Source organism: Urocampus carinirostris, chromosome 16 (assembly GCF_059441175.1).
Source record: "Urocampus carinirostris isolate Australia breed hairy pipefish chromosome 16, RoL_Ucar_1.0, whole genome shotgun sequence".
Taxonomy (NCBI): domain Eukaryota; kingdom Metazoa; phylum Chordata; class Actinopteri; order Syngnathiformes; family Syngnathidae; genus Urocampus; species Urocampus carinirostris.
The window spans coordinates 30367413-30393521 of NC_142364.1; the positions used below are offsets into that span (position 1 = coordinate 30367413).

Here is a 26109-nt window from a genome sequence, read left to right on the forward strand (position 1 = left end):
AGAAAAGTACAATTGTCAGGACCAGAACAGAAGGAAGACCCAGATGCGTAATGTTACTCACAAGTTTATTGAAATATAGAGGAAAGTCAGCGCCAGCGATCCGGTGCTCGCTGGATGTAGGAAGCAAGGCGCTCACGGGATCGGAGAGTGTTCTGAACGCGGAAGTGAATCACCCGGAGCGGGAAATCGTAGCGTAGTAAGACGGAAAAACAGGTCGTTAGCTGGGACAAGATATCAGAACGTGGCAGGGGTCAAAAAACGTGTCGTAGCAGGAGATAAACGGGGAAATCAGGACCGGACAAATGGAAAATGGGTGACAAAACGGGACCGACGGGAGTCAGAGTTAAAAATGCTTGCCTTGTGAAAACAGAGGTTCGCTGACGGACTGACAAAGGGTGAGTGAGAGCACTGAGCTTGAATAGGAGGGGGAACCAATCAGGTAACCAGCAGCAGCTGGCGCCAAACAAGCGGGCACAGGTGAGTGCAGTGAGTAATCATGACAACAATAAACTGACAGAGTCCTCGCTCTAACATTACAAACTGAACATACCTCGTGTAAATAAATAGTATCATTAGTGCCAATGTGTGTAAATAATGAAGGAAGTGTTCAGAGAATAAAAATACAAATATTTTAACATTTGTTGTACTTATTTGGTTTTGAAGGTGGTGTGCGTTGTTCGAGTTGTCCTTAAAAATAAGATTTTCTCTATTAAGTAAGTGTTTATAATGCCCACCTGAGTTTAAAGAGCCTTTGTGATTTTTTTACACTGTGTCCATCTTCTTTCATCTTATTTTTATAAATGCTGAAACAGATTAGGTAGGCAGAAAGGGGAAGGGTAGAGGAAGGTTACAGAGTGACTTTATGCCTGTCATCACAGTGTTTTGTTTGTATAGATATAAAATGATTAAGTAAAAAAGAAGAGTTTATTAGAGCGTATCTTAGATATGCAAGTACATAATGATGCTGCAATCAAGACTTTTAAATGTTTATTCTCATTCATTTCCCAATTTTGGAAGTTTCTTTTTCAAAATAACTGAATTTTCACATTATGCAACAATTGTTATTAGAATTAGTATGTAACACATTACTGTGCTGAGCGTCTGCAGATGCCTCATGGGAGAGCGTGATAGTGAGACCAACGATTCTGACTCGCCCCAAACAATAGAATCAGTGATGGTATTAGTAAGTGAACAACAAGTCAAGGCATGCAGTCATTTTATTCTAATTCCATTGACTTTTTTTTTTTTTTAAATAATGAGATGATTACCTTTCTATTGATGCTTTCATTCAAAAGAAACAGTGCATATACTTCATGTATATGTTAAGGTTATTCAATAAAATATATATTTTTTTACGTTACAGTTTAAGTATTGCGTTCTTGCTCTGACAATCAGATGATGAATATGATGTTGGTTCATTTATTCGTAAATCACCAGACAAAAACTGCATTGCACATCACTACCACTTATGTACTGTTCGGTTCGGCTCAGTTACTGACCCATATAAGGTTTCTCAATTCTCATGTTTTTCTGCTGACCACAAAAATCACATGTTCTTCCACTTAGTGCGGTCCATGATTACATCTTATCAATCTGGCCTCAGGGATGGCAACAACTTGCTGTAGAAAAAGACACATTGTCAAAGTCACATTTGACCTTGCGATGACTTGAAATTACATTCAAACACAGAACAAGCTACTTCATACTGTATCCCTCCAGTGCCTTGTCAGGGACGTATCAGGAGGAGAATAAAGCTATACTAAGGCATCTCTTTCTTTTGTGAAGGTTGCTGTTTTCATGGAGCGAGACCTTCAGACAAGACATATGGACATGTGATCAACTTGAGGCTTTAAAGAAAAAAAAAAAAAAATGTCCTTGACAAAAGTATTGGGAGGCACCAACAGCCAGACAGACTGGAGAGCACAATACCGTTGGATACTGACACCACACCTTATTTAATTAGGAAAGGAGTATTTAAGGAATGTGCCAACAGCAAAAGCAATTGTATTGCTGCTTGTTTTTTTTATGTGCCTGCCTGCGTATGTTTCTCGACCCCTTGATATCAGTCTTTGATAAATCCTTGACTCCCTACACTTTGCCAGTCGTGGGTTTTCTCGAATTGTGTTTTGTGAACATCTTTTTCTCCGTTCTTTCCATGTGCAGCGCGCTTTTTGATACGTTTTCCCCTCTTTTTTGGAAATGGATTTTTCCTACAATGTGGGCACGTGCGGCATAAATTTTTATAATTACAAAAGTATTGGGTGCGGATCATCAGTTCAAGTCAAGTTTATTTGTATCGCCCTCAATCACAAGGAGTCTCAAAGGGCGGCACAGAGCACAGCTTATTGCAAAATAAAGACTATTATTACACCATACCCTGATCTAAAACCTACATGACGGCAAGGAAAAACTCAAAAACCTAAGGAAAATAAAGAAACCTTGAGAGGGGACCGCACATGAGGTAATCCTCCTTCCAGGATGACCTGGCTACAATGGATGTTGCGATAACAAAAAATACACTGATATTGTCAACGGGAAATATAGGTCATTCACAAGCTATAGAATAGAAGTGTGTTTTAAGCCTAGATTTAAACAGTTCCACTGAGGTTGCAGATCGAATTTCAGGGGGCAGAGCATTCCACAACACAGGGGCCCGAATAGAAAACTGCTCCCGAACCTGCGGTTCTCTTCTTGGATCTTGGGATCAAGTGCTCCAGATTTTCCGGAATTTTCAGGAAATGCGTGAGCATACAGCATTCCACCCTCCTCCAGTGGGTGCCAAAATGCAGACAGACTGGAAGACCCCATACTTTTTGATCATTACACATCACCTGACTACTGAAGGGAGGGGCATTTAAGGTCTGTACCAATAACAGAAGATGTCAAAGCATTGCTTACTTTTCTTGCAGTAAAAATGTTAGCATCCAGCATGACACTCTTCTCCAGGGGGCGCCATCAGGCAGACCGACTGGAAGACTGCACGTATTGATCAATAATCACACCAATCAGGAGAGGGGAACTTAGGTGCAAAGAGCAGAAGCTGTCATATTTGTGCTTGCCATTTTGATGTTCCTGTCTGTATATGCTTCTCACCCCTTGATACCTGTCTTTTCTGTATTATGCCTGCCGTGGGTTTTCCCGGGACTGTGTTTTCTGTGTATCCTTTTTTTCCCTTCCTTGCAATGCGCACTTTGTTTTTTACCTTTCCCCCAATCAACTCTTGTTATTCAGCTCATGTGTCTGTGCTTAGGTCTACTGCCCCTAACCCTAACACAATGAAAGACAAAAATCACACATTGTGCTTACAATGACAAAGAAATATTTATTACATCTTTTTTTCCATGATTGTTTTCATTAGTCATAGCTGCTTCAACACGTGTATTTACAAATAAACACCCTTTCTGTAGAAAAAAAAAATCAAGCAAAGGACTGCACAGGTAAAGAGGATGATAAACCAGAAATAGTGACATGATTGCACATTTCTTATAATAAAAAAAAAGGCTTTCAAAGTAACTTTTGAAACAATGTCACAGCGAGCTAGAACCACCTAGATCAACTTTAATCCGAGACCTGCATTCAATGAAGATCCCATTTCAAACTAACAGATTTTTTTGGGCTCTTTAAGATCCATCTGGTCTTCATTAAGGCCTTTTTTTCGTGATTCTTGACTGCATGTTGATATATGAGTTCCACATTTGCACAAATTCACATGTCAGGTTTGTTGTGTGTATGTTATATAGAAAATACGTATAAAATGGTAGTGTTTTCTTATAGCAAATATTTTCGTAATGATCCCGTCAAGAGGAGTTGAACAAATTATCGAAGCTGTGTGTTAGAACAGACTCATCTTTGGATACACAGTATCCAGGGAACTGTTTTTCTCATAGTCAAACGGCCGGAGTTGAAAATCATTACGGTGAGTAGAAGTTTAAATTAGAAGTTGTTGGTAGATGTGAGGAACGAAAGTTCCCCTAAAAAACACCCACAAAAGACAAAGACTGGATGATACTAAAGTCAATTTGAGATCATGCAATGCAAATGCAAAGAAGTTGGCGAATGAGGTGTTAAAAACATCAAACTTAAACATGCATGGAGACGTGTTAACAGCACTTGAAGATTAAATAGGAAATTCTGACAGAAACAAAGGGAAAGTAAATTTTATATTTTCTGGCTTTTGTAATGCTCAGTGAGAAACTCACTCACATAAAAGGTTTTTCTATACAAACAAGCTCTGACTCTGTGTGGTGTTACTTCTGTTTTTTTCACAATCTATTTGTATTTATCTTTTACTCTAAGTGAAACAACATTTGACCAGATGAAAATGGACAGGGCAAAATAGCTTTCTCTCCATGGCATGACAAAGAATGTGCAAGTTGTGTCCAAGAAAAAGATTAAAAGCCACATTGGCCACATTGACATTACCCGGCTGTATTTATTTCACTCAAAGCCTTCAATCCAGCATGGGATGGGTAGTATCGGTAGTTGAATATTAGCCAATACCAGTGTCAGCAGCATTTCAGTGGCCATAAAAAAACCCCGAAATGAAAGTAATTAAAAATTGCCATCAAATAAATGCAATATTGACATTGTTGGCTTTTTAAGATATTTTTGCAGAGGGAATTTTGTTTTTTAATCGTATCGAAATGTAGTATTGGTATCAAATATCGCTCAAGATTTGGCTAGGCACCCTCTAAAATGTAATTTTGCTGTTTAACATCAAATAAAAAATATTTGGTGATCGGGCAATTTTTTTAATGAATGTATCATAAAAAAACTGTTTTAGTTACACTCAATGTTATAACTAGTGAGAAACTAATTGTAAACTAAGAAAAAATAAAAGTAAAAATTTTGAAAGAAAATCATTTTGTTTGAAGGGAATGCTTTTTGTGTTTTGCGACAATTTTGCAGAATATACGGTAATTACTTTATTTCATAAATTTTAGAAGATATATAATTCATTTATAAGTATAAAAATAACATTTGTTTTTTGCTGGATGCAAAAGTTTATCATTATTTTTGCTCTCCTTTGACAATATTTTTCTAGTTTTTTTATTTAGCTTTTTGGAGCAGAAACTGCTAGGTTATTTTTTTTAATTTTGTTATTAAATTTGGCAGTTGTAACCTCTTCTTTCCTCAGAGACATGTTTTATTGTTTGTTAATATACCCCGGGGTTTGCGAGAGCCTGGACCACGAATAGACCTCAAACCATTTTTTAGACACACTTATTTTGAAGGTAGTTGGATTTCTGTTGTTTACCACAAGATAACAATTTTCTTTGTTTTCCAATACTGTGTGGTTAATATTTCAGAACAGTAATAACCATGTGCGTGCATGAATGCAGTGGAGTTCATATAAAGTTTAATGCATTATAGTATTATATGCCAAATTAGCAAGGTAACAATTAGGATTTAGGGAAACAAACGAGTGATTGATGGACTGCACTACATTGTAAAGTTTTTTCGCAAAATCTGTGCCGCTTAATATGTCAAAGACTCACCTCACCATTGCTATCTATGTAATTACCATCCCTGAACTTTATAGGACATGTGCCACTATTTACAATTATTGTGTTGTAATGTCAGTGATACACAAGAGAAATAAAATGCAAGAACTGTGACATTCATTAAAAATATTTCAACACATTTTCCACATGTTTACACCCTGATAACACATCAAAGTTCATTTTTTTCCTTATTCCAGGACTTTGCTAACACCACTAAAAACATTCAGATTCAAACAAATGCACAAACTATTATTGGATGATTTGAAATATGTGTTAAGAAACCAACCCCAACTCTAAATTCTATTTATTGCCTTTTTTTATCAGAGCTACAGGCTGACCAAACCAGAAATCACAATAAATAAAATGTATGTTGACATAAAAAAAAGTTTCCAACATTTCATTGTTTTACTGTACACCCATGTTGACCGCTACACTTGTAATGTATTAAAATGGAAAATTAAAAAAAAAACACTAAATTGCTTCACTAAAGATGAGTGCTCCTTTAAATGTTCTTTATATACCATATTTTACGGAAAATAAGGCGCACCTAACTTCCCCAAATTGGCCAGAAAGTCAAAAGTGTGCCTTTTAACTCGGTGAGGTTTTGCAAAAAACATCTGTAATAGCAGGCCCAAATCGCAATACATTGTATGCAACGGGATTCGTACCCGGATCGCCGTGGTGATGGCGCCAACAGTTTATCACTAGACTTCCAGTGGTTTGGATGGCATTTGAAAAAGCATTAGAGTGTATCTCAATATCACAGAATTTTTACTCACAATGCCAGAAACACTGCTTTGCAAAGTGCATTCAGACAGGTTAAAACCAGTGGTTCTCGACCTGTGTTCGATTAAACCCTATGGGTTCGGTGAGTTAGTTTCAAGGGTTCGGCGGAGCCTCTACCACCAAAGTGGTCAAACAGATATGTTCGATATAACTTTGCAAAATTTCCCCTTCTTGACAATTGTGTAAGGTCAACGATGCGTCTGGAATTTGTGATTTTTTTCTGTATCCGTGGAACTGACACACGCATCTGGCACACACCTAAACAAACTTGCCAAGTCTATCGATGGATACTTCTCAGCACGGGCAGCATATCCAGAATGGGTGAGACGGCCATTCACGTTTGATGATAAGCAGCAAAAGCCAAAATGATGAATACCATGAAAAAATCATTGAAAATTAGCAGAACCAGGTTTAAAAGACAACGCTTTAAACGTTCTGATGTCAACCAATGGAAAGGTATCCAGTTATTCTCAAGAAAAACCTGGAGTTTTCTATACCATTTCTTACAACATATCTTTGCAAGCACTCTCTTTTGAGGATGTTCTACATGAAAACAATAAAAAGGAACAAATTTTGCTGTGAAAATGACATGAGAGTAGCACTTGCCAAGGTGAAGCCTTGCATACCTGACCTGTTCTCTCAAAGGCAATAGCAGAAGTCACACTGATTTGCAGTTTATCTATTGTGAGTTCATGTACTATGCTAGTTTTGTTCTTCACGGTTTATTTTGTGCACCAGTAGGTAAACCATTTTAATGAATTAAAAAAAACGTTATATTTTACTTTACACAAAAGTTGGGTTCGGTGTATGCACCTAAAAAATTGGTACGGTTCGGTAACTGCAACAAGGTTAAGAACTACTAGGTTAAACAGTCTCCACTTTTTTACCTGTGCGTCAATAATGTTGCAAAATACATAAACAGAAAACAGATGGTCTTTCAAAGAAATACCAGACTAGCTCTTTTACAGATGTACATATTTTAAACCTGTTATTGGCGCACAGGTGACACAGAAGTGAAGAGAGACTGTTTAATCTATACCAGGGGTCGGGAACCTATGGCTCGCGAGCCAGATGTGTCTCTTTTGATGATAATATAATGGCTCGCAAATCTGAGGTTGGGGTTTAAAAAAAAATTATCTTTTGTTTAAATCCATCCATCGATTTTCTACTGCTCGTGTCTTGTGCAGAGTTCCGGTTGCATGAGCAATTGTCTATTATTTTAATTGGATGATAATACCCTACGTTGGCCAATACTGGGCCGTTGCTGGGGGCACAGGTACACGCCCCCTTTTGCGTCCCTTGGCACTTGGCTGTTGGTCATTAGCTCAAAGCTAACCCTTCGACAGAGAAGATGGCGAAACGAAAAAAAAGATGATGAATATTGTATTTCAGGACGAATGGACCGAAGAATTTGCCTTTGTGGAGAGGTATGCCTAATTTGCAATGACAAAATTGTATCGATGAAACGGTTGAATGTAAAGCGGCACTTCGACACACGCCATGCTGCCTTTGCATTGAAGATGTGGATGAACAAGTTAAAATCACTGATTGAAGAGTTGGAAAGAACTGCACGACAGAAAGCGGAGTTGGCGAGCAAGTACATGCGGACAGAATAGGACAAACTTCAACCCGAAGACGAGCTGATTCTCAAAACTTGGACTGCGCTTCCAGTCACATACCACACATTGAGGCGTGTGAGTATTGGTGTATTGACAATGTTTGGATCGACGTATTCATGTGAGCAGTCATTTTCACATCTCAAAAACATCCAAGTCCAACCTACCATCACGTTTAACGGATGAAAGCCTCAATGCCTGCATGAAGCTTAAACTCACCAAGTACCAACAAAACTACAAAACCATCAGCAAATCCATGTAGCACCAGAAGTCGCATTAATGGTGAGTATTATAACAACATTATTTAAAATAATAAATTAAGAAGCTTTTTATGCTCACATTTAATTGAATTCAGTCTTAAAACATATTATATGGCTCTCACTGAAACAAATTTCCAAAAATTGAGCTTTTATGGCTCTCTCAGTCAAAAAGGTTCCCGACCCCTGATCTATACGAATGCACTGTGCAAATCAGTGTTTCTGGCATTGTGATTAAAAATAAGATGACCTCTAATGCCTTTTCATATGTATTCAATATTCCATGCGGTGTGCCTTATTAATAAAAAATATGAGAGAATTCTTTTTGGGGGGGGTGCGCATTATAATCCGGTGTTCCTTATAGTGCGGAAAATACGATATTTGCAACAGTGGCTCCTTCACAGTCTCTCAACCAATGAGTTTTGGAACCTGAGGAAGGTTTCAATTGTGAGTGGCTTGACTCTTCCCCCAGGCCCTGATCCAAACCAGCCCAAAAGTCCTTTCTTCTTCCCCATTTAAACCTCCGAAACAAATGTGAACACTGCAGTGTGTGTGTTTGCGTCAACACAAATAAATCCCGAGCCACGAATACCCATCACCTAAGCTGGCAAAACAACGTTTTTCGTGGTCCCTTTCTCTTTACGAAAAGAGATTCTCAGTGTTGTTCTTGTTTTTTTCACGTAATAAAAAAGTGCTCAATAAAAAGGGGACGGGTTGCAGGACAGGGCATCCTGTGGTCCAATTAGGACAGACAGTCAATTCCTGTGAGTTTCCTCAGAATGAGCGCTATAAAGACAAGATGGCTGCCAAGAAGATGAGGGCGGAGCTAAGCAGGAGCATGGACCAATGGCAGCGGGAGACAGAGTTCACGTCTGTCCTGGAAGGCTCCGGTGACTCGTGACTGATGTCATCTGAAGGCGAAAGAGGAGAAAATAATCGTTAAATATAAAAAATTAATCATGATAGAGTCTTAAGTAATGAGATCTTAGAGCTGGCATAGGCAAATTACTGTCTGGAACGCTCTTAAAACCCGCCCGCCAAACAATAATACCGTTAATATTCGTGTATAATGCAAATATTTTACTAAAAATATAGTTGAGTTTGGATGCACGTTATACGTAATGTTTTACGGTATTTGTGTAATTATTGATCAGTCGAAAAATAATTGCTGACCAAAATCGCAAAACATTAAATGCAAAGGAAATCGAACAAACACCAAATCCTAACTAATAGACCACTGGTGATATAAATAAACATACAAAACAGCTTTAGATTTTATCTCAGTATAATACTATTTTTAATCACAGTACCAAAGACAAATGTTAGAGAATGAAGGAAACAAAGTAATCCTGAAAGATGAAAATAAACACATGAAAGCATGACAAGGGGAAGAAATCTTTGGTGGATGTGATGATGAATCTGACTTTGAATGACATTAAATAAATAAATTATAAATTTTATGCTGTTATTGTGCTCATTGTTCATATTGTCAATAAACAATTTTATCATTGTGGCAAGTATTTAACAATGTTTGTCAGTAACAGCGCTTAGTTCTAGCTAAGAACACGTGAATTTTTTTTTATACATATTTTAAATTAGGGTTCGCCGTTATACACAAGTGTGCGTTACACATGAATGAATATGGTCGAAAAAATGTTCTAAAAGTGTTGTAAATTCCAGACTACAGAACCACTTTCTTTAGTTGCTGTTTATTCAGACAATAGCCTCAACCATTATCCTTTTAAGGTCCCAGTCAAACAACAAAAAAACTAAAAACCAAGAACAAAAAAGTCCTTTTAGCTTGCTAATTAGATATATAAATTTGTCACCACGAGCAAAAATCTTTACTCAAGTAATAACATTGCGTTTCATACATAAGGAAAATTATTGCCAGAAGCGACAACAAAAGAGGATTTGCAGTGACCATGCTAACCACAAGAGGGCACTTGAACACCACTGTATATATTTCTTAAAGGCAGAACAGTTATTGTATGCAGTATAATCCAATTGAAACTATGCAATTCCATATTTGTCTAACGTTTTATAGGGTATAGAATGTGCACGAGATTTTAAGGCACACTTTTAAATTTCTGGCCATTTTTGGGTTGGTTAGGTGCGTTCTATAGTCCTGGATATACAATACTGTTAAACCTCCTGTTTTGCACCTGTTATGTATTATATAAATAGTATTCTCAGAAAAAGAGTATTTATTTATTTATTTTGCATCTTGTTGTATTAATTAAAAACAAAAAGTGACTTTTCATGTAAAACATACTATTGTCTGGGTGACCCCAAACTTTTGATCGGTCAATGTATATTGCAAAGAAAGTCCAGAAAAAGGTAATTGTAAAGTAGGGCAAAAAACGTAAAATGATCAGCCAATAATAACAACGGCTGGTGTTTCTTCTTCTTATTGGTGTTTGTTAATATTATTTTAGTGAACCTTAAAATAAATAGAACAAAATGTAGTTATGATTATAAGCAAGCGTTCTAATTTTGTTGTAACGAGCGGCTTGCAAGATTTATTGGTTGACTGCTTCCCTTCGGGGGAAGTACTTAATATAAACTATGTGAAGTAATTGCTCTCCTTTATGTATCGTATTTAGAGGTTTTAAAATCCCTCAAAAACCGCAGACCCCACAGATGTTTTTGCTTGGGGTGTATGCTTGTTTTAAAGCTCTATGCCAGGGGTGGGCAAACTATTTGAATTTCGGGCAACATTAGGGTCTAAAATTTTGCATAGGGTCCAGGCTAGGATAAAATTTAATAATAATTGGTTAATTTTATTTTAAGTGTTTTCTGATACAATGCATTAATCTGGTACATGTCATGAAATTTGATTGAATATGGCGAAAATTAAAGCAAAAAATATAATATGTCTGTCATGATTACCAATGTGAATCACCTGTGCCCGCTCTTTTGGCGCCAACCGCTGCGGGCTCTGATTGGCTCCCTGTCCCTAGTTAATCCCCGGTCTTGTCAATCCCTTGTTGTCAGTCCGCCTGGGAACCTCTGTTTATTCAAGGCAAGCCTGTCTTGTTTTTGCTCCTATTTGTCTTCGGCCACGACCTGTTTCTGATCCCTACCACGTCTGCTCTCCCGTTCCGGCTACAACCCATTCTTTATCCCGACTACGTCTACTCTCCCGCACTGGCTTATGACTCGTTTCTGACCTTGGCCACACATTGCTCTCTTTGGGTCTACCCTGTGGGCTTGGTCGTGACAATGTCACATTTTAGGCACAACATTTTATAAAATGTGTTGTAACCTCAAAAGGAAGAGGAAGTGTGATTTTTTTTCTTAACATTTGGTTTTTGGTGTGTTGTTCTGTTTTCTGATGAATATTCCATACAATAAGAAACTACAGAAAAATGTCGCCATGGTATTTACATAATTTTAATGTGGCCTTGAGTACGATACACTTGAATGTGCAGCTACCATGCTTTATTAAAACGACAGTGTGTATTATTTAAACTCTTAATGTCACTGGATGGTGTGGTGACACCCAAAACCAGTGCTAAAAAGTACAAGGACGATTACAGACTACGGAGACTCAAAATGATCAGACCGCACCTTATTACCTTTAATAAGAAGATGAAGACGAAGACAATACATTTAAAAAAGGAAGGAAAAAAGGAGAAAGAAAAAAAAACAAGAAAAATGTAAAGAGAAAAAAAAAGAAGAAAAATAATAGGACAAAAAGTATTGATTTTGGAATTCTGCAAAAACAAGAAACTATTTTACAATTAAAAAATATAGAGACCCTTGTTACTTTGTACTACGGTCATCGCTGGTTCACTGCTTTGCGGATTTTGAATTGAATTGTCTTTATAGGCATTATTGTCACCGTATGATGCGTAGTGTTCTGAGCAGATAGCACACAGCAAATGCTATCACAGTTGCAGTTTAGGGATTCATTTGTGTGTTGGGTGGGCATGACCGTAATAGGCTAGTGTATGCTGTCAGTCAAACAGCGGGCCAGGAGCACAAGTGGCTATCAAAACTCGCTAGCTTTTAGCAGCTTGTTACATTGAAAAAAAGTTCACCGATTAAATCGGACTCTTAGGAGAGTCAGAAGAGGGCATATAAATGATCAAAACAAGCAGGTGCTCCATGGATTATTATCGGGTTCGGGAAGCAACTGACGCGGCGCCTGGAGAGAGGCAAAAGCAAGGCTCCAGGTCCGGCCTACTGCTACAGCTAGGCTAAGAACTCTCTCAACCACCAACCTTCCGAGCTTGTATCTCACTAAAGCCAGAAACATTACCCATGAAATAGATGACCTGGAGGTACAACTTGTGGGAAACAACTACATTTGAGACAGTTGTACTTTAATCGCAGAAACCTGGCTAAATTTAAGGATACCCGATGCTAGTGAGCAGCTAGCCAGCCGCTCTTTAAATCGCTTTGTTACTCTAAAATCCGCCATATTTGTTGTTACAGTCATATACACTCAGTCAGTGACAACGTCATCTTGAGTTAAGTTTGACCCTTAGGGGCTTTTATGAAGGTGCGGCAATACTTGGCACATTTTCACTTTTTGCGGGGGATTTTGGTCCCTATTACCTGCAATAACATTAAAATAAAATGATCTTCCCAAAAAAAAAGGAGATGGAGACCTTTGTTTTACAGTATTGAATGTCGTTGTAACTAAAATATCACAAACGTTGTGGAATCATAGGAAGTGTTGCGAGTCACAGCATGAGTTCATGTGCCAGACTGGTTGTCAGCATAAAAGACAAAGGCAGTCACTGCCACAGGGGGAATAGTGTGTCATAGGAGCTCATCGGCAGTTACAGTTGTATTGCCAAGACTGTTTTTTTTTTTGCCTAATGTATCGCAATTTTTTTTTCCGGGTACCTTAGCAACAAAATGTCATTCAATTTTGTCAAGAATTTTTATGTCAAATAAATGTAATATTTCTCGACCTACGGCTATTTAAAATAATGGACATTCATATGATGGTTCAGGGATTTTTGCTTACTTTTTAACATTTCCATTTTTTTGGGTGAATAAATGAAGTACTTCGCAACCACTAGGGGGCGCTAAATAATGCTTTAAAATGCTCAAAAGATTTACACTATACTTGTGCGAAATGTGCTTTCCAACAAAGCAACTCTCATAAAGGATTAGGACTGACGCGAGCTCTAGGGCTAATCACCCTGTGGCTGGCCACCCCTGGTTAGGGCGTTTGGTGTTGTGGCCGGAACGCCCAGTGACCCAGAGTGACGCTACTGATGAAGAGTCCAAATTACAACTTAGCCATCCACCATTTCACCAGTAACCATTAATATAACACACACTCTCTCACTTATGTGTCAGCACAGGGATTGTATTTCCATCCTGTGGTCATAATCATAATCAAAGTAATATAATTATTTTTTGTTATTATTATCATCATTATTATTATTAATCTAATATTGTACAAAGGTTTGGGGTCATCCAGACCTTGTGTTTTCCATAAGAAAGTCACACTTTTTTTTAATTAAAAGGGTATCGGTTGGGAGTTGCGGTTGGACCTGTGTGACCTATGTATTAGGGAATTTTGCCAGAAGAATTATTGACTAGTCAACATAAATATATACTAAAGGTTATGCATCTGGTAGCAAAGAAAATGATCACAGTGTCCTGGCTGAAACCACAACCTCCTGACATAAAACAATGGAGAGACAAATTAAAGCAAATGTACATTATAGAAAAAATCATTGCAAGACTTCAATTGAAACTCGATCAATTCGAGAAAAGATGGAAGCTTATTACACAATTTTTACTTGATGTCTAAACACCTCACTTTTTATTTTATTTATTTTACTAACATTTTTTGTTGTTGTTTCTTTCGTTATTTAAGAGTATGTCAATTGTATATCTTTTTGTTTGTTTTGCTGTATGATGGAGGAATCAAACCTCTGTCAAAATGTGTGTGAGAAATGAAAAGTTACCCCCCCAAAAAAATAAAAGGGTATTCTTTTGTCCATATTAATCTATTCTTTTTGTTGGCCAGTCTCAGATATGGCCTTTTTTCTGCCACTCTACCTTGAAGGCCAGCATCTTGGAGTCATTATTACACTGTAGTTGTTGATGTTGTTTTTTGTTGGTACTATTTAAGCAATCTGCTAGTTGAGGACCCGTAAGGAGTCTATTTCTCATACTAGAAATTCGAATATACTTTTCCTCTGGTTTTGCAGTGGGGCCTCTTCTCTTCCTACTCTGTGGTGTTCTCTGAAGGGAGTAGTACACACCGTTGTAGGAGAAATTCAGTTTCTTGCTCATTTTTCGCACGGATTAGCCTTCATTTCTTAGAACAAACTGTCGAGTTTCACATAAAAAGTTATCTTTTTTTGGACAGTTTGTGATGCTCCATTTACTCCACTAGCTCAAAGGAAAGTCACTTTTTCAGCTATGCTAACATACGCATTTTTTAGCCATCTAACACATTTAGCAAACACAATGTAGTATTAGAAAACTGTAGTGCTGGCTGCTGGATATGTGGTTATATAAACCTAAGTATATATTGTGTTAAGAAACCAGATATCTGCATCTGAAATAGTCAGTTACTATGTTAACAATTTTTGGGGTGTATTTCTGATTAACGCATGTTTCGGACTATATGGCGCACCGAATTATAAGGCGTGCTTATGAAAATTTGACTTTTTGGAAACATTTTTTATATGCTGTACATTGTAAGGTGCACCTGGTGATAAAGTACACATGCAAAACCAGTCTCCCGTAAATCTTGATTATAAATAACATGGATTAAAACTGCTGTAAGAATTCGGATTGCATTGAAAATATAACAGAAAATTAAAACAGTTAATGTTGTGTTAAGTAATTTACCATTATTAAACCACTAAGATAGATTAATTCATCAATGGTTACTGTGAGTGATAACATTTCATTGCGAATATGCATTCACAATTTGGTTGACCTTTGTTCTGATGTATAAGGCACACTGGATTATAAAGCGAACCTGTGAATTTCTGGTAATTTTTTGTTTTCGGGTGTGACTTTTACTCCAGATAACACGTTAGTTTAATGTTATCTTCATTGAAAAAAAGTAGTGCTTTTCCTAAAAAAATGAGGACATTTCTAAGCCACTCCAAAGTTTTGAAGAAAATTGCTAGTTCATACTTTACTACTTTATCCTTATTCATGGTGAATTAAAAATGAAAGTAAATGATTTCATTTTTGTTTTGTCTTAAAAATACAAGACGTGTTCATTGTACAGTACTGTAAAAAGCGTGATCTGAATTTTAATGAAATTACTTGATCAAAACCACATTTCTACACAATCGCACCAACCTCTGGGTTCGAGGCTGTTGTGACTGTTTTCGTCAAAGTCGATCCCTTCCTGTACGCTGCCGGAATTTCGCACGCAATTGTCTTGGAACACAAAGAGAACAGAAGATGCGTGATTACCCAAAATCCCACGTCACTCATCTGCAGCTCCAACAATACAAAACTTACTTTGGGGCCGAACAAAGACCTTCAGTCGGAGGCAGCTCCTTCTTCCTTTGGCGTCAGTGAGGGAAGCTAAAGGGGGAAAAAATAGATAATTAAAACAATAATAATCAGAAATAATAAATTAGTAATAACACATACAAATTACTGGAACATTACCAGTTTTTGAACAACTTTGATGAAAAAGCATCTTGCAAATAAATTAAGTCAAATAAGGCAGTGTTTAATACCATTCTCGAGCCAAAGCACACTTTTTGACTAAAAATATATCGACTTAAAATTCAGCTGTCATGTTTTTTCTATACCCCCAATCACAAGGAGTCTCAAAGGGCTGCACAGACCCCATAATATGGCAAACTACAGACTATTATTACACTACCCCTGATCTAAAACCTGCATGAGGGCAAGGAAATACTCAAAAACCTCAAAATGAGAAAAATGAAGAAACCTCAAGAAGGGACGGCAAATGAGGTAATCCCACTTCCAGAATGAGCAGGCTGCAATGGATGTTGCAATGATAAATAATACACATTGATATTGTCAACATAAAATATAGGTTATTCATATGCTATAGAATATACGTGTGTTTTAAGCCTAGATTTAAACAGTTCGACTGAGGTTGCAGAATCTCAGAGCGCAGAGCATTCCACAGCACCGGGGCCCGAACGGAGAATGTTCTCTAACCAATGGTTCTCTTCTTGGCTCTTGGGATCACTAGCAGACTAGTATTTTCAGAGCGAAAGCTCCAGACCAAAACATAGAAGGAAAATAAATATGAAAGATATGAGGGAGCAAATCCATGCAATAGTTTGTATAATGCGAATAAAAAACAGTGCCACATGAGCAAAGCATAGCAGCAAGATGCCAGACAAAAGTGGTGGCGACAACTAGGTATGTAAAACATATTGTCAAGAATCAGAACAGGATCAGCACCCAAATGCGTGATGTTTCTCACACAAGCCTTTTATTTTACGTGAGTCATGCATGTTAGGCAGCGGTCTGGCGTGGGATGATAGAAAGCCAGAGGCCGACGAGATCGCTACCAATTGCCCGAGCAGATATCGTACAGGACGGACAGGATTGATATCAAAACAGGATATTAAAATTAAACAGGACAAACTAGACGGGAACAAAACTGGAAACCGATATTGAAAAATGGGAAAGAGAGGATTAATATCAAAACAGGATATTGAAACTAAACAGGACAAAGTAGACAGGAACGAATCTGGAAACCGATATTAAACAGGACAAAATAAACGGGAACCATACCGAACAGGAAATGCCAACAGGAAACAGGACCGGGTCAAAACCCACCTCTTGCGGGGCAGAGGTTCGTTGACGGACTGACCAAGGAAGAGTGAGAGCATTGAGTTTAAATAGACGGAAAGCCAATCCGTCAACGAGCGGCAGCTGGCGCCACACGGGCGGGGCCAATTAGGCGTCATGTCAATCGTGACAGATAAACAGATTTCTCAACCTATGCTTATTTATAAAAATAAACATTGACATGATATCTCATGTAATTTTGCCTATTATTAGAATCAATGTCTTTTGCACCACTAGGAACAACTAAATATTACACACTGTCCTTTTAAGGTAAAATAAACATTTGTGCTGACTTCCAATTGAGTACTATGTACATCTTTTTCATTAAACATCTGTTTTGCATTTTTCTAAAATATCTTTTTTTCAATAAACGGCAATGATAGACTTTGTCAAGTCATGAAAAAAGCTGACAAGGTCGATGTTATTTCAGGGGAAGGAATTCAACTTTATCTCCTTCAAAATATTTAAGCCCTGAGGAGCTTTATCTCTGTTTCTCAACTTCCTTCCCTCGTCCTGGTGCAAAAGACTTCACACGCATTCCCATGAAGCGACTCAATGACATATGCCTTCCTCATTTCGTTACGCTCACCTTCAAATACGCAACAAGTACCTCATTTATTTGAGTAAAACGCACATTTTTTTAACCTAAAAAAACTTTCAAAGTTTGGGTGTGTGTTACACACAAGGTTTTACTGTAGTATATGACTTTATTTATGCAATGATTGATCAGAAAAATAATTGCTGAATGCGATCGGAAAATATTGCATGCAACAGAAATCGAACCTGGCAGTGAAATTACTGAATCCTTACCACTAAACCACTAGTGATTTGGATGACATACGAAAAGGCATTTGATTTGATCTCATTATCACAGTTTTTAATGTTAGTGGGGTCGCATGTTAGAGCATTGAGGAAACAGAAGGTCATCCTGGAAAATAAACGCAAAAAAGCACAAGGGGAACAACAACAAAAAATGAAAAAAAAGAGACAGAAAACCACAAGAAAAAAGATGTAAAGAAAAAATGGAAAAAGAGAAAGTAAAAGGAAGAATACAAAATTAAAAACAAAAGGAATGAAAAGAATAGAGAGAAAACAATAGATGAGGAAAAGAAAAAAGGATCAAATCAAATCAAATCCCCAAAAAAAGGAAAAATAAGTTAAGGAAAAAAAAGAAGAAAACATTTTTTTTTTTTTAAAGAAAAAAAGAAAAGGCAATTAAAACATGTAAGAAAAAACAAAGTGAAAAAATACCAAAACAGTTTTTGTGGGTACCCGTAGCAGCAAAATGGCCAACAATCATGTCAGCTCCCTCGAAGTGAGCTTCATCTTATGTCAAATGAATACAAATTTGTTATTTTTCTCTCGACTTGACCCACAAATTGAGTCCTATATACAGATATATGAAATGAACAGCAGGGAAAATTATAAATCAAAAAAAGCAACAGTTGCTTTTCGTATCATCGGCCTCAAGGCCAAGTCACTGAAGTTTCCTTTAATCCTTGAGAAACGATAATAAGAGAATGCAATTTGGTCAATTATTGCAGCAACCATCAATGACAACAACACAATAGAAATGTCTGTGTTGCAATCTGGCAATACTTTTTACCATTGGTTGGCCTGGCACTGTTGTCTAGAAAGATTACATTTTACACAACGCAGCCCTCATTTGTGTTTTTTCCGCTGCAGTAGTAAATGTGTGCTTGTCTTTGTTATCCCCATCTTGAATGGTCACATAATCCGAAAACACGTAAACAAATCGAAGCAAAATTTAAAAAATGACATAACTGAGAAGGGCATCAGGTGTGCACCATGTTTAAAATGTAAGACATGTATGTGACTTAGATTACTATTTTCGTTTTTGAAGCCTGCAGCTTAAAATCTATGGCGGCTTATATAAAGATAAAAATGAGTTTGATTCATAAATTCGAGCATACAAAATTCACCGTATTTTTTTTATGACCACTGTGCATGCCTTACACTTTTGCTTTAAAAGTATGCATGGACTTGCCCCCCTCATATCTTTCAGATTTAATTTGACCCTAAGTTTTCGCTCAGAAAATGCTGGTCCATTAGATATCCGGAGAGCCAAGAAGAAATCCGCAGGTACAAAAGCATGCTCCAGTGCTGTGGAATGCTCTGCCCTCTGAGATCTGAACCCATGGTGGAATTGTTTATATCTAGGCTTAAAACACTCATATTCTATAGCTTATGAATGATGTTGACCTCAAGCTGTCAACTGGATATTCTATTAGCTCTGTGTATTTTCTGTACAGCCCTTTGAGACTGCTTGTGATTAAGGGCTATATTAATGAACATGACGAGACTTTGTCTTCACTATTGTCAGACACATTTTCAGTATCTTTATCTTCAATTCTCCTTTGACCTAATTTACGAAACAAATATTACATTAAATAAAATAAGGCCATATTTTCCCTCTTTTTTTTTATCCTGGTTTCGCATGCTTCAAATCCTGTATTTTCAGACGCTCCCTACACATAAGGGCGTTTGTTGATATTTGCCACTGGCTGGTCCCTGAGCTCCGTGTGACGTATTCGGAGCCAACGGTAAATCTCAGTGTTTCAACTCTTTCCGTGACGGAGACTCTTATTTCAAAAGTACAATATCAGATGCTGTAGGCCCGTGAGAGGAGATGAAAAGTCATCGTAAACTTGGCCTGAGTTGCATATTGGATGTCAGGAAGTGTATGTGTGAGGGTACGTGGGGGGGGCAGGATATAAACGTGGGAGAAAAAAATGTCAATCACGCCACGTCTATCCATGTCAACCGAGATCCAATAACAAAATCTACGACATTGTTGTCTTGGACTAATGTAAAAACTGTCAATCTCAAGAACATGTAGTCCACACCAAATTCATTGTGAAAGGTTTATTCGACCAATGTTTTAAATCAAAAGCAGTAATTATACAAACATTTTAAAGGGGCATTGTGTCTTTATCAGGGCCTCCTAGTGGTAAACAGACTTCATTTAATATGAAAAAAAGGCAAAAGCGTGTAAATAAAAACATTATAGGTATACAACATGTAAATGTGAATTATTAGGTCCTGTTTTGCTGACATAACAATGTTTATTAAGATATTTTTTTATTTTACTGCATCTTTTATAGATAAAATCACTTCAAATGAGCATCATTTTTAGCCAGCGACAACAACAAGATGAATTCATGGACATTGTGCTTTATTCAGTGATTTCTAGTGTTAAAAAACCCCCCAAAATATTGATAAATAATAAGCAAAAAAAACAAAACAAACATCAGGTCAAGACAATAGTATCCGTATAGCCAATATTAAGTCGATATATAATACATATCATATTTATATATATTTAAATATTAACGAAAAATTCAATCCTACAATTGTGCATTTGAAAAAAGAATTTTAGCCAGTGAAATTTGTATTTCTTTCACGTAACATGAGGCTCACCTAGATTGAATTGATATGTTTTTTGCCATCTTTCTGCTATGGGTAACCCCAACAAAAAAACAAAAATTTTGTGAAATGCTGGGCAAGAAAATAAGAAAAATGGTTCCGTTTGGTCATTTTGAGTCTGTAGTTTATATCCCTCCTTGCACTTGGTAGCTCTTGTTTTCAATTGCACCACACAATACAGCAACATCTAAATACATACTAAACAGTGTTCCTTTGAAAAATCATTTAAAAAGACAAACCCCGAATAAACATGCCTTGAAAATGACATATCAGATTCGAAAAAGTCAAAAATGAAATGGAATCAATTTTGTTGCTATTTTTCTTCGTGTTTCCAACTTTCATCAACAACAACCGAGGCTGCTGTCATGTTTTTGAATTCTAAAAAGGCCAAAGCACTTACTTTAGCAATGCCAGGAAATAAACCTGAGCAGAAAGTGTGAGAAACACACAGCTGCTCTTGTTTCTTCTCAACAACGATGACTGTGGGTGCAATTACGCACCGTGTGGTGTCATATGTCAGACCTTAACACACTGATTTTTTTCATTTTCTTTTTTTCGTGCGACTTCATTCTCAGTTGTCATGTAAGAACCATTATGTTTAGACTGCCCCTAGATTTATTATTTTCGCCTTAATGTTTTTCACTCACAATTCATTTTTATGTAAAGTAATCGCTTGCTTTATCGCGGTTTACTTTTGCAGTTTTGCTACTTCGCAAATTTTCATGGTGCCTTGAGTTCGGCATTTCATTTGGCTGAATAGTTGCCCTTTGCCCTTTTCTGCTGGTGTCTGTCAATGTGTCCGTCACATTTTGTGTCTTAGTTGTAGACGTATGTAAAACAACTTGGATTGGGATTTTAGGCGAATTTACAGGACCGTTAAATTTACAAAGTTAAAAGCAATTTTACGCTACTGTTTTCTAATAACGTCAACATGATGGCAGCAAAATATCATCTGGATTAATGTTACTTACAGAGTTTTTTTTTTTTTTTACGAATAGCTACAAGTATCTTTAAAAAATAATAACCAGGGAGACTGTTTAGCCAATCAGAATGCAGAACAATGCAAAACATTCAAGTAAAGAATCTGTGAAAAGTAAACCCCGTTATGGCAAGATATTGCTGTATAAATTAAAAATGTCAAACAAGAATTTTCGATCAGGCTAACCGCAGTGGCTTGCAAGAACAGTTTTAAGTGGCAATAACTATTGCATATATGGATTTTTGCAAATATGCTCACCTAATTTATATTTATTTTTAATGAATCATGAGCTTGTCACTGATTGAAATTATATCAGTTTGTGCATTTACTGTAAACAGTCGTTCTACCTTTTTGCTGTGTTTTAGGTTTTGCTGTAAAGAATGGAATAATATAAGAAGTAATTAAATCAATAAATAAATCAATCAATGCAGAAGTAAAAAAGGTAAATAAGGAAAAAATAATTAAATAAATAATTAGGTAAAGAATTAAATAAATAGGCAAAAAATAATTTAATAACTAATTAGGTAAATAAATAAGAGAATACATAGGCAAAAAAAATAATAACTAAGTGAATAAATAAGTAAAAAATAATTTAGAAGATATAAGGTCAATAGATAAGTAAATTAATAAGTAAATAAAATACAAATAAACGAGTATGTAAATAAATAAATACATAAAATATAAAATAAGTCAATTAATAAACAAATAAATGAAGAAGTAAATGAATAAATTAGAAAAATGAATGTATATTTCCATGGACCTGCAAACAGTGGAAAGTATTTTCATATTTAGTGTGTTTGTGTCTGAACATGGGTTGCAGTCACATGATCGCTATTTCTGTTTCAGAGAATAAAGCATTCAGACATGTAAGATGTATTTGTATAGGAAATTAGCCCGACCCTGGTCTAAATACTTTGGGATCAGATGTGCAATGATCGCTTTATGTCGGGGGCCGTTTGCAGGTTTTACCCCACAAGCCAACAATCATTATCGACGTGGATCTGTATACAAGCGCCGTTTGAAGCGTTGGGGGCTTTACTGGGAGTCAGTCATCTCTCTCACGTGGGGAAAGCCAGACTCTCAACTGTCTCCTCTGAAAATTGGATTTCTATCCCCCGAGATTAGGATCAGGCTTCCCCTGCTCTGCTATGGATCTGTAAAAAAAACATGTCGCCCTTTGGGTCCTGGAGAAGCTGCAGCAATGACTTTGTCGTCGTCTTGGTGAACTTTGACCTGGACGGACCGGCCGGCCATTCTTCTCGGCCTTTGTGTTCGCCAGCCAGACGGTCGGTAGCCGACAGCAGGTGTCGTCTATTCGACGTGACCCCGCCCCGTTTCCCTCCCTGCCTGAGGACCGCAACAATCGGCATAGAGCAGTGTTTCTCAATTACATTCTGTCATGCGTCCCCTTGGAAGACAACTAGAAACACCATATTTATTCGTGAATATGGCGCATTCATTTTGACTTATAAAAAGGTTTGGGTGTGTGTTATATACAAGGTTTTACATTACTGTATTTGTGCAATGACAATCAATAAATATCGCTGATCACAACCACAATTATATGCTGCAACAGGAATCCAACCCGGGTCACTGCAGTGAGAGCGCAGAATCCTAACCACTAGATTACCATTGATTTGGACGAGCGCAATGAGATTGTATCTCATTATTACACTATTTTACTCATAGTGCCAGAGACGAAAGTTAGAAATTGAAAAACACAGAAACTATTCTGATATGTATAAATAAAAACAAAAAAGCTTTACAAGGTAAATGACTCTTTTGTGTATCTGACAATGAATCAGACTTTGAAAGACATTAGATAAATACATTGTAAATTTGATTTATAGTATTGTGTTCATAGTTTGCGTTGTCAATGAATGATTTTAATCATGGCCGCGCGTAATCAACATTTGTCACTTACAACGCTTGGTTTGAGATGAAAAAGGTGAAACAACATTTTATACTGATTTTTTTTATTTTTTATTTTTCAAGAGGGAGGGGCAAGCTTTATAAATGAGTGAGCGATATCCACTTATAAATAAGGAAATTAACACGTGAAATAGGGGAAAGGCAGGTAATGCCTTGCTTTATCTATCTTTTTTTTTTTTTACTTCAGTCCATTGCACGCTTTTGCTGAAAAACGCAAGCCATGTTAGAAGAGTTCTGTGCAATACGGATGGAGCTAGTAAGACGCGCTAGTTGTTACATCAATGTGATGTAAGGTAACACGCTTAAAAAAATCCTATTACTTTCAATTAAAGTCCGTTAAAATTCGTCAATTGCAATCGATACACACAAGCTGAAGGGACAACAACAATATGCTAGTTTATGCGTTAGCTTAGCAGTCAAAACCCTTTGCCCTTCCAGGTAGGATGGCTGTCAGACAACAAAGGAGTTTCTACATTTATAAACCTAAAACAACCTGCGCCACACACCATGGATTTAACAAAAAAAAAAAAAAAAAATCAATGACATACATACACAAGTGGCTAATCAGCGTGATTGTGATGTATTGCACCCTTCGTCAAAAATCAATAATATCGTTAATATTTTTTTGTTATGGAGTCACTGCTACACTTGGTCTCTACTATTCATATTCTGTACTATGTGCAGTGTGCAAAACACAAATGCTCAATGCAAACAGAAGTTATTCTCGAATGAGCGCACACTCTGCCAATGAGATCGCCACTGCCCTCTAATGTACTGGAAAAGCAATTGCAATCTAATCAGTATAAAATAAATCAAAAATCCATAAGTTTAAACGCACCGGCCGATGGATCCTCGAGCCCCCCGCCCCCCAGGAGGTTGCGCCACACTGTTTGAGAAGCACCGCTGCAGAGGAGGATAAAGGAATATCTGTCTATTTGAGGTGGGCAGAAATGACCCCAACCGCCCCTCTTAGGGGACGTGGTGCCATCAGCTATTGTTATGCTTTGTTCAGAAGAGTTGGCGCCGGGGGCCAACAGCACCAGCTGCTAAAACATACTTTAATGCATATTCAATTAGCATAACTAGCGTACGGTGAAGCAGTCATACAGTCTGCGTTTGCTATCTGCTTCTGTGCCACTGTGATTTTCGACATGTGTCACAATCATTTTTCTCATTTTCTTTACAGGACATAATATCTGGTCGCAATAGCTTGCATATACCGTATTTTTCCGACTATAAGGCACACCTAAAAACCCAAATTGGCCACTATTTGAGAGTGCGCCTTATACACACTGGATTAGATTGATAATACTGTCCGATAGCTTATACAGTCTTTTTACTTCTTCACCAACGATTGTTATAGAATGGAGAAAACAAAGTATTTTGAAAAAATACTAGACAAGCTCTTCTACTTATACAAATTAAACTGCAACACTAATGATGCACACTTAATGGGTTTGATTCCCGTTACATTCAATGTTTTCATTTTAGGTCAGCTCCACTTATCAACCACAAGTGTGGAAAGAGCTTAGCGGTTATACACGAATACAAACGTTCTTAATAAGTTGCAGTTCAGTTAATAAATATTTTTGACAAAACACAGTGCCGAGACTTTTTAGCTTAAAAAGGATTTATAAACACTGCTGTAAATAACAAAAGTTGAAGCAAAGGCTTCAGAAAATTTCACTTCTACATAAAACAATAAAAAACTCAGACAACAATATGGTTTCGTTCAAATGAGAAGTCAGGAATTAAATCATCTAATATATGACTATACCAAAATCCTGCAAAAAACACCCCAAATTTAAACAATTGACTATTGGTTCTTTGACTTAAAAAAAAAAAAAAAAAAAAAAAAAAACAACTTTAAATGTTATCTAAACACCTGGAATCTGCCTAAGGGAGCTAGTGTATCTGGTTTAGTTCCTCAGTTCTGTCCCTGCAGGGCAGTGACATCACTCATGAAAACAAAACAAAATAAGGTTTCCAGCTGCTTGTTTTTCTTGAATCTTCTCACAAGGTGAAAAAAAGCCAATGTCGGCCAGGCAGCAGCAAAACATACTTGAGTGCAAAAACCAAACATTTGAAGTATTTTTTCTTTAAGATATAGGATGAAGGAAGGTTGGTTGAGGATATCAGAATAAAATAGTTTGATCATTCTTAATATTAATACTTCTGATCAACAGCGTCCATGAGCACAATATACTGTACAGCTGCCACTGTGAATACAGTATGCGCATACACAGAATAGTATATATCATCCATATAATTATTTTTTCATGTTTTTAATGCTTTTTTGCATATTTGTACCTTTTTTAATTTGTTTTACTAGCACTGAAAGGAGATGCCCTCCAATTTTGTTCTACTCTGTATAATGACAATAATATTCAACAACAGCAAAAATTACTTAAAAGGGACAGTTTGTATTGGCACCTCTTAGTGGTAAAAAAAACTATCTAAAAAAAAATATAAATATATATATATATATATATATATATATATATATATATATATATATATATATTTAATGAAGAAAAAGCATAAACTATTACATAAATGTGCAATTACTAAAAGTGTTTCCTGATTATTTTTTTAACATAACAAAATCTATTATTGTATTTGATAGAATTTTATAGAAAGGGATCACTAGATGTCGCTGTATTGTGTAGTGCAACTGCAAAACAAGTTATAAAAGGAGGGAATGCCAACTACTGGGACGCAAAATTACTTCAGTATTTAAAAAATATATTTTACTTTCACAAGGTATTTGGGGGTTTACGTAGCAGCGACATGGCGGACAACCA

At 36.8% G+C, this 26109-nt stretch overlaps 1 protein-coding gene across 1 annotated transcript in view; it reads right to left on the reverse strand.

Annotated features, from left to right (window-relative positions):
• Positions 1-3302: 3302 nt before the first annotated feature.
• LOC148351035 (ephrin-A5b-like) overlaps positions 3303-26109 on the reverse strand; it is a 138524-nt gene continuing 115717 nt past the window's right edge. The window contains exons 4-6 of the mRNA XM_088355612.1: positions 15628-15693; positions 15463-15543; positions 3303-9074 (exon numbers count right to left, since the gene is read on the reverse strand). Of these exons, the coding sequence (XP_088211738.1) occupies positions 8950-9074; positions 15463-15543; positions 15628-15693 (272 nt within the window). The 3' untranslated portion in view covers positions 3303-8949. The remainder of the gene's footprint in view (positions 9075-15462; positions 15544-15627; positions 15694-26109) is intronic.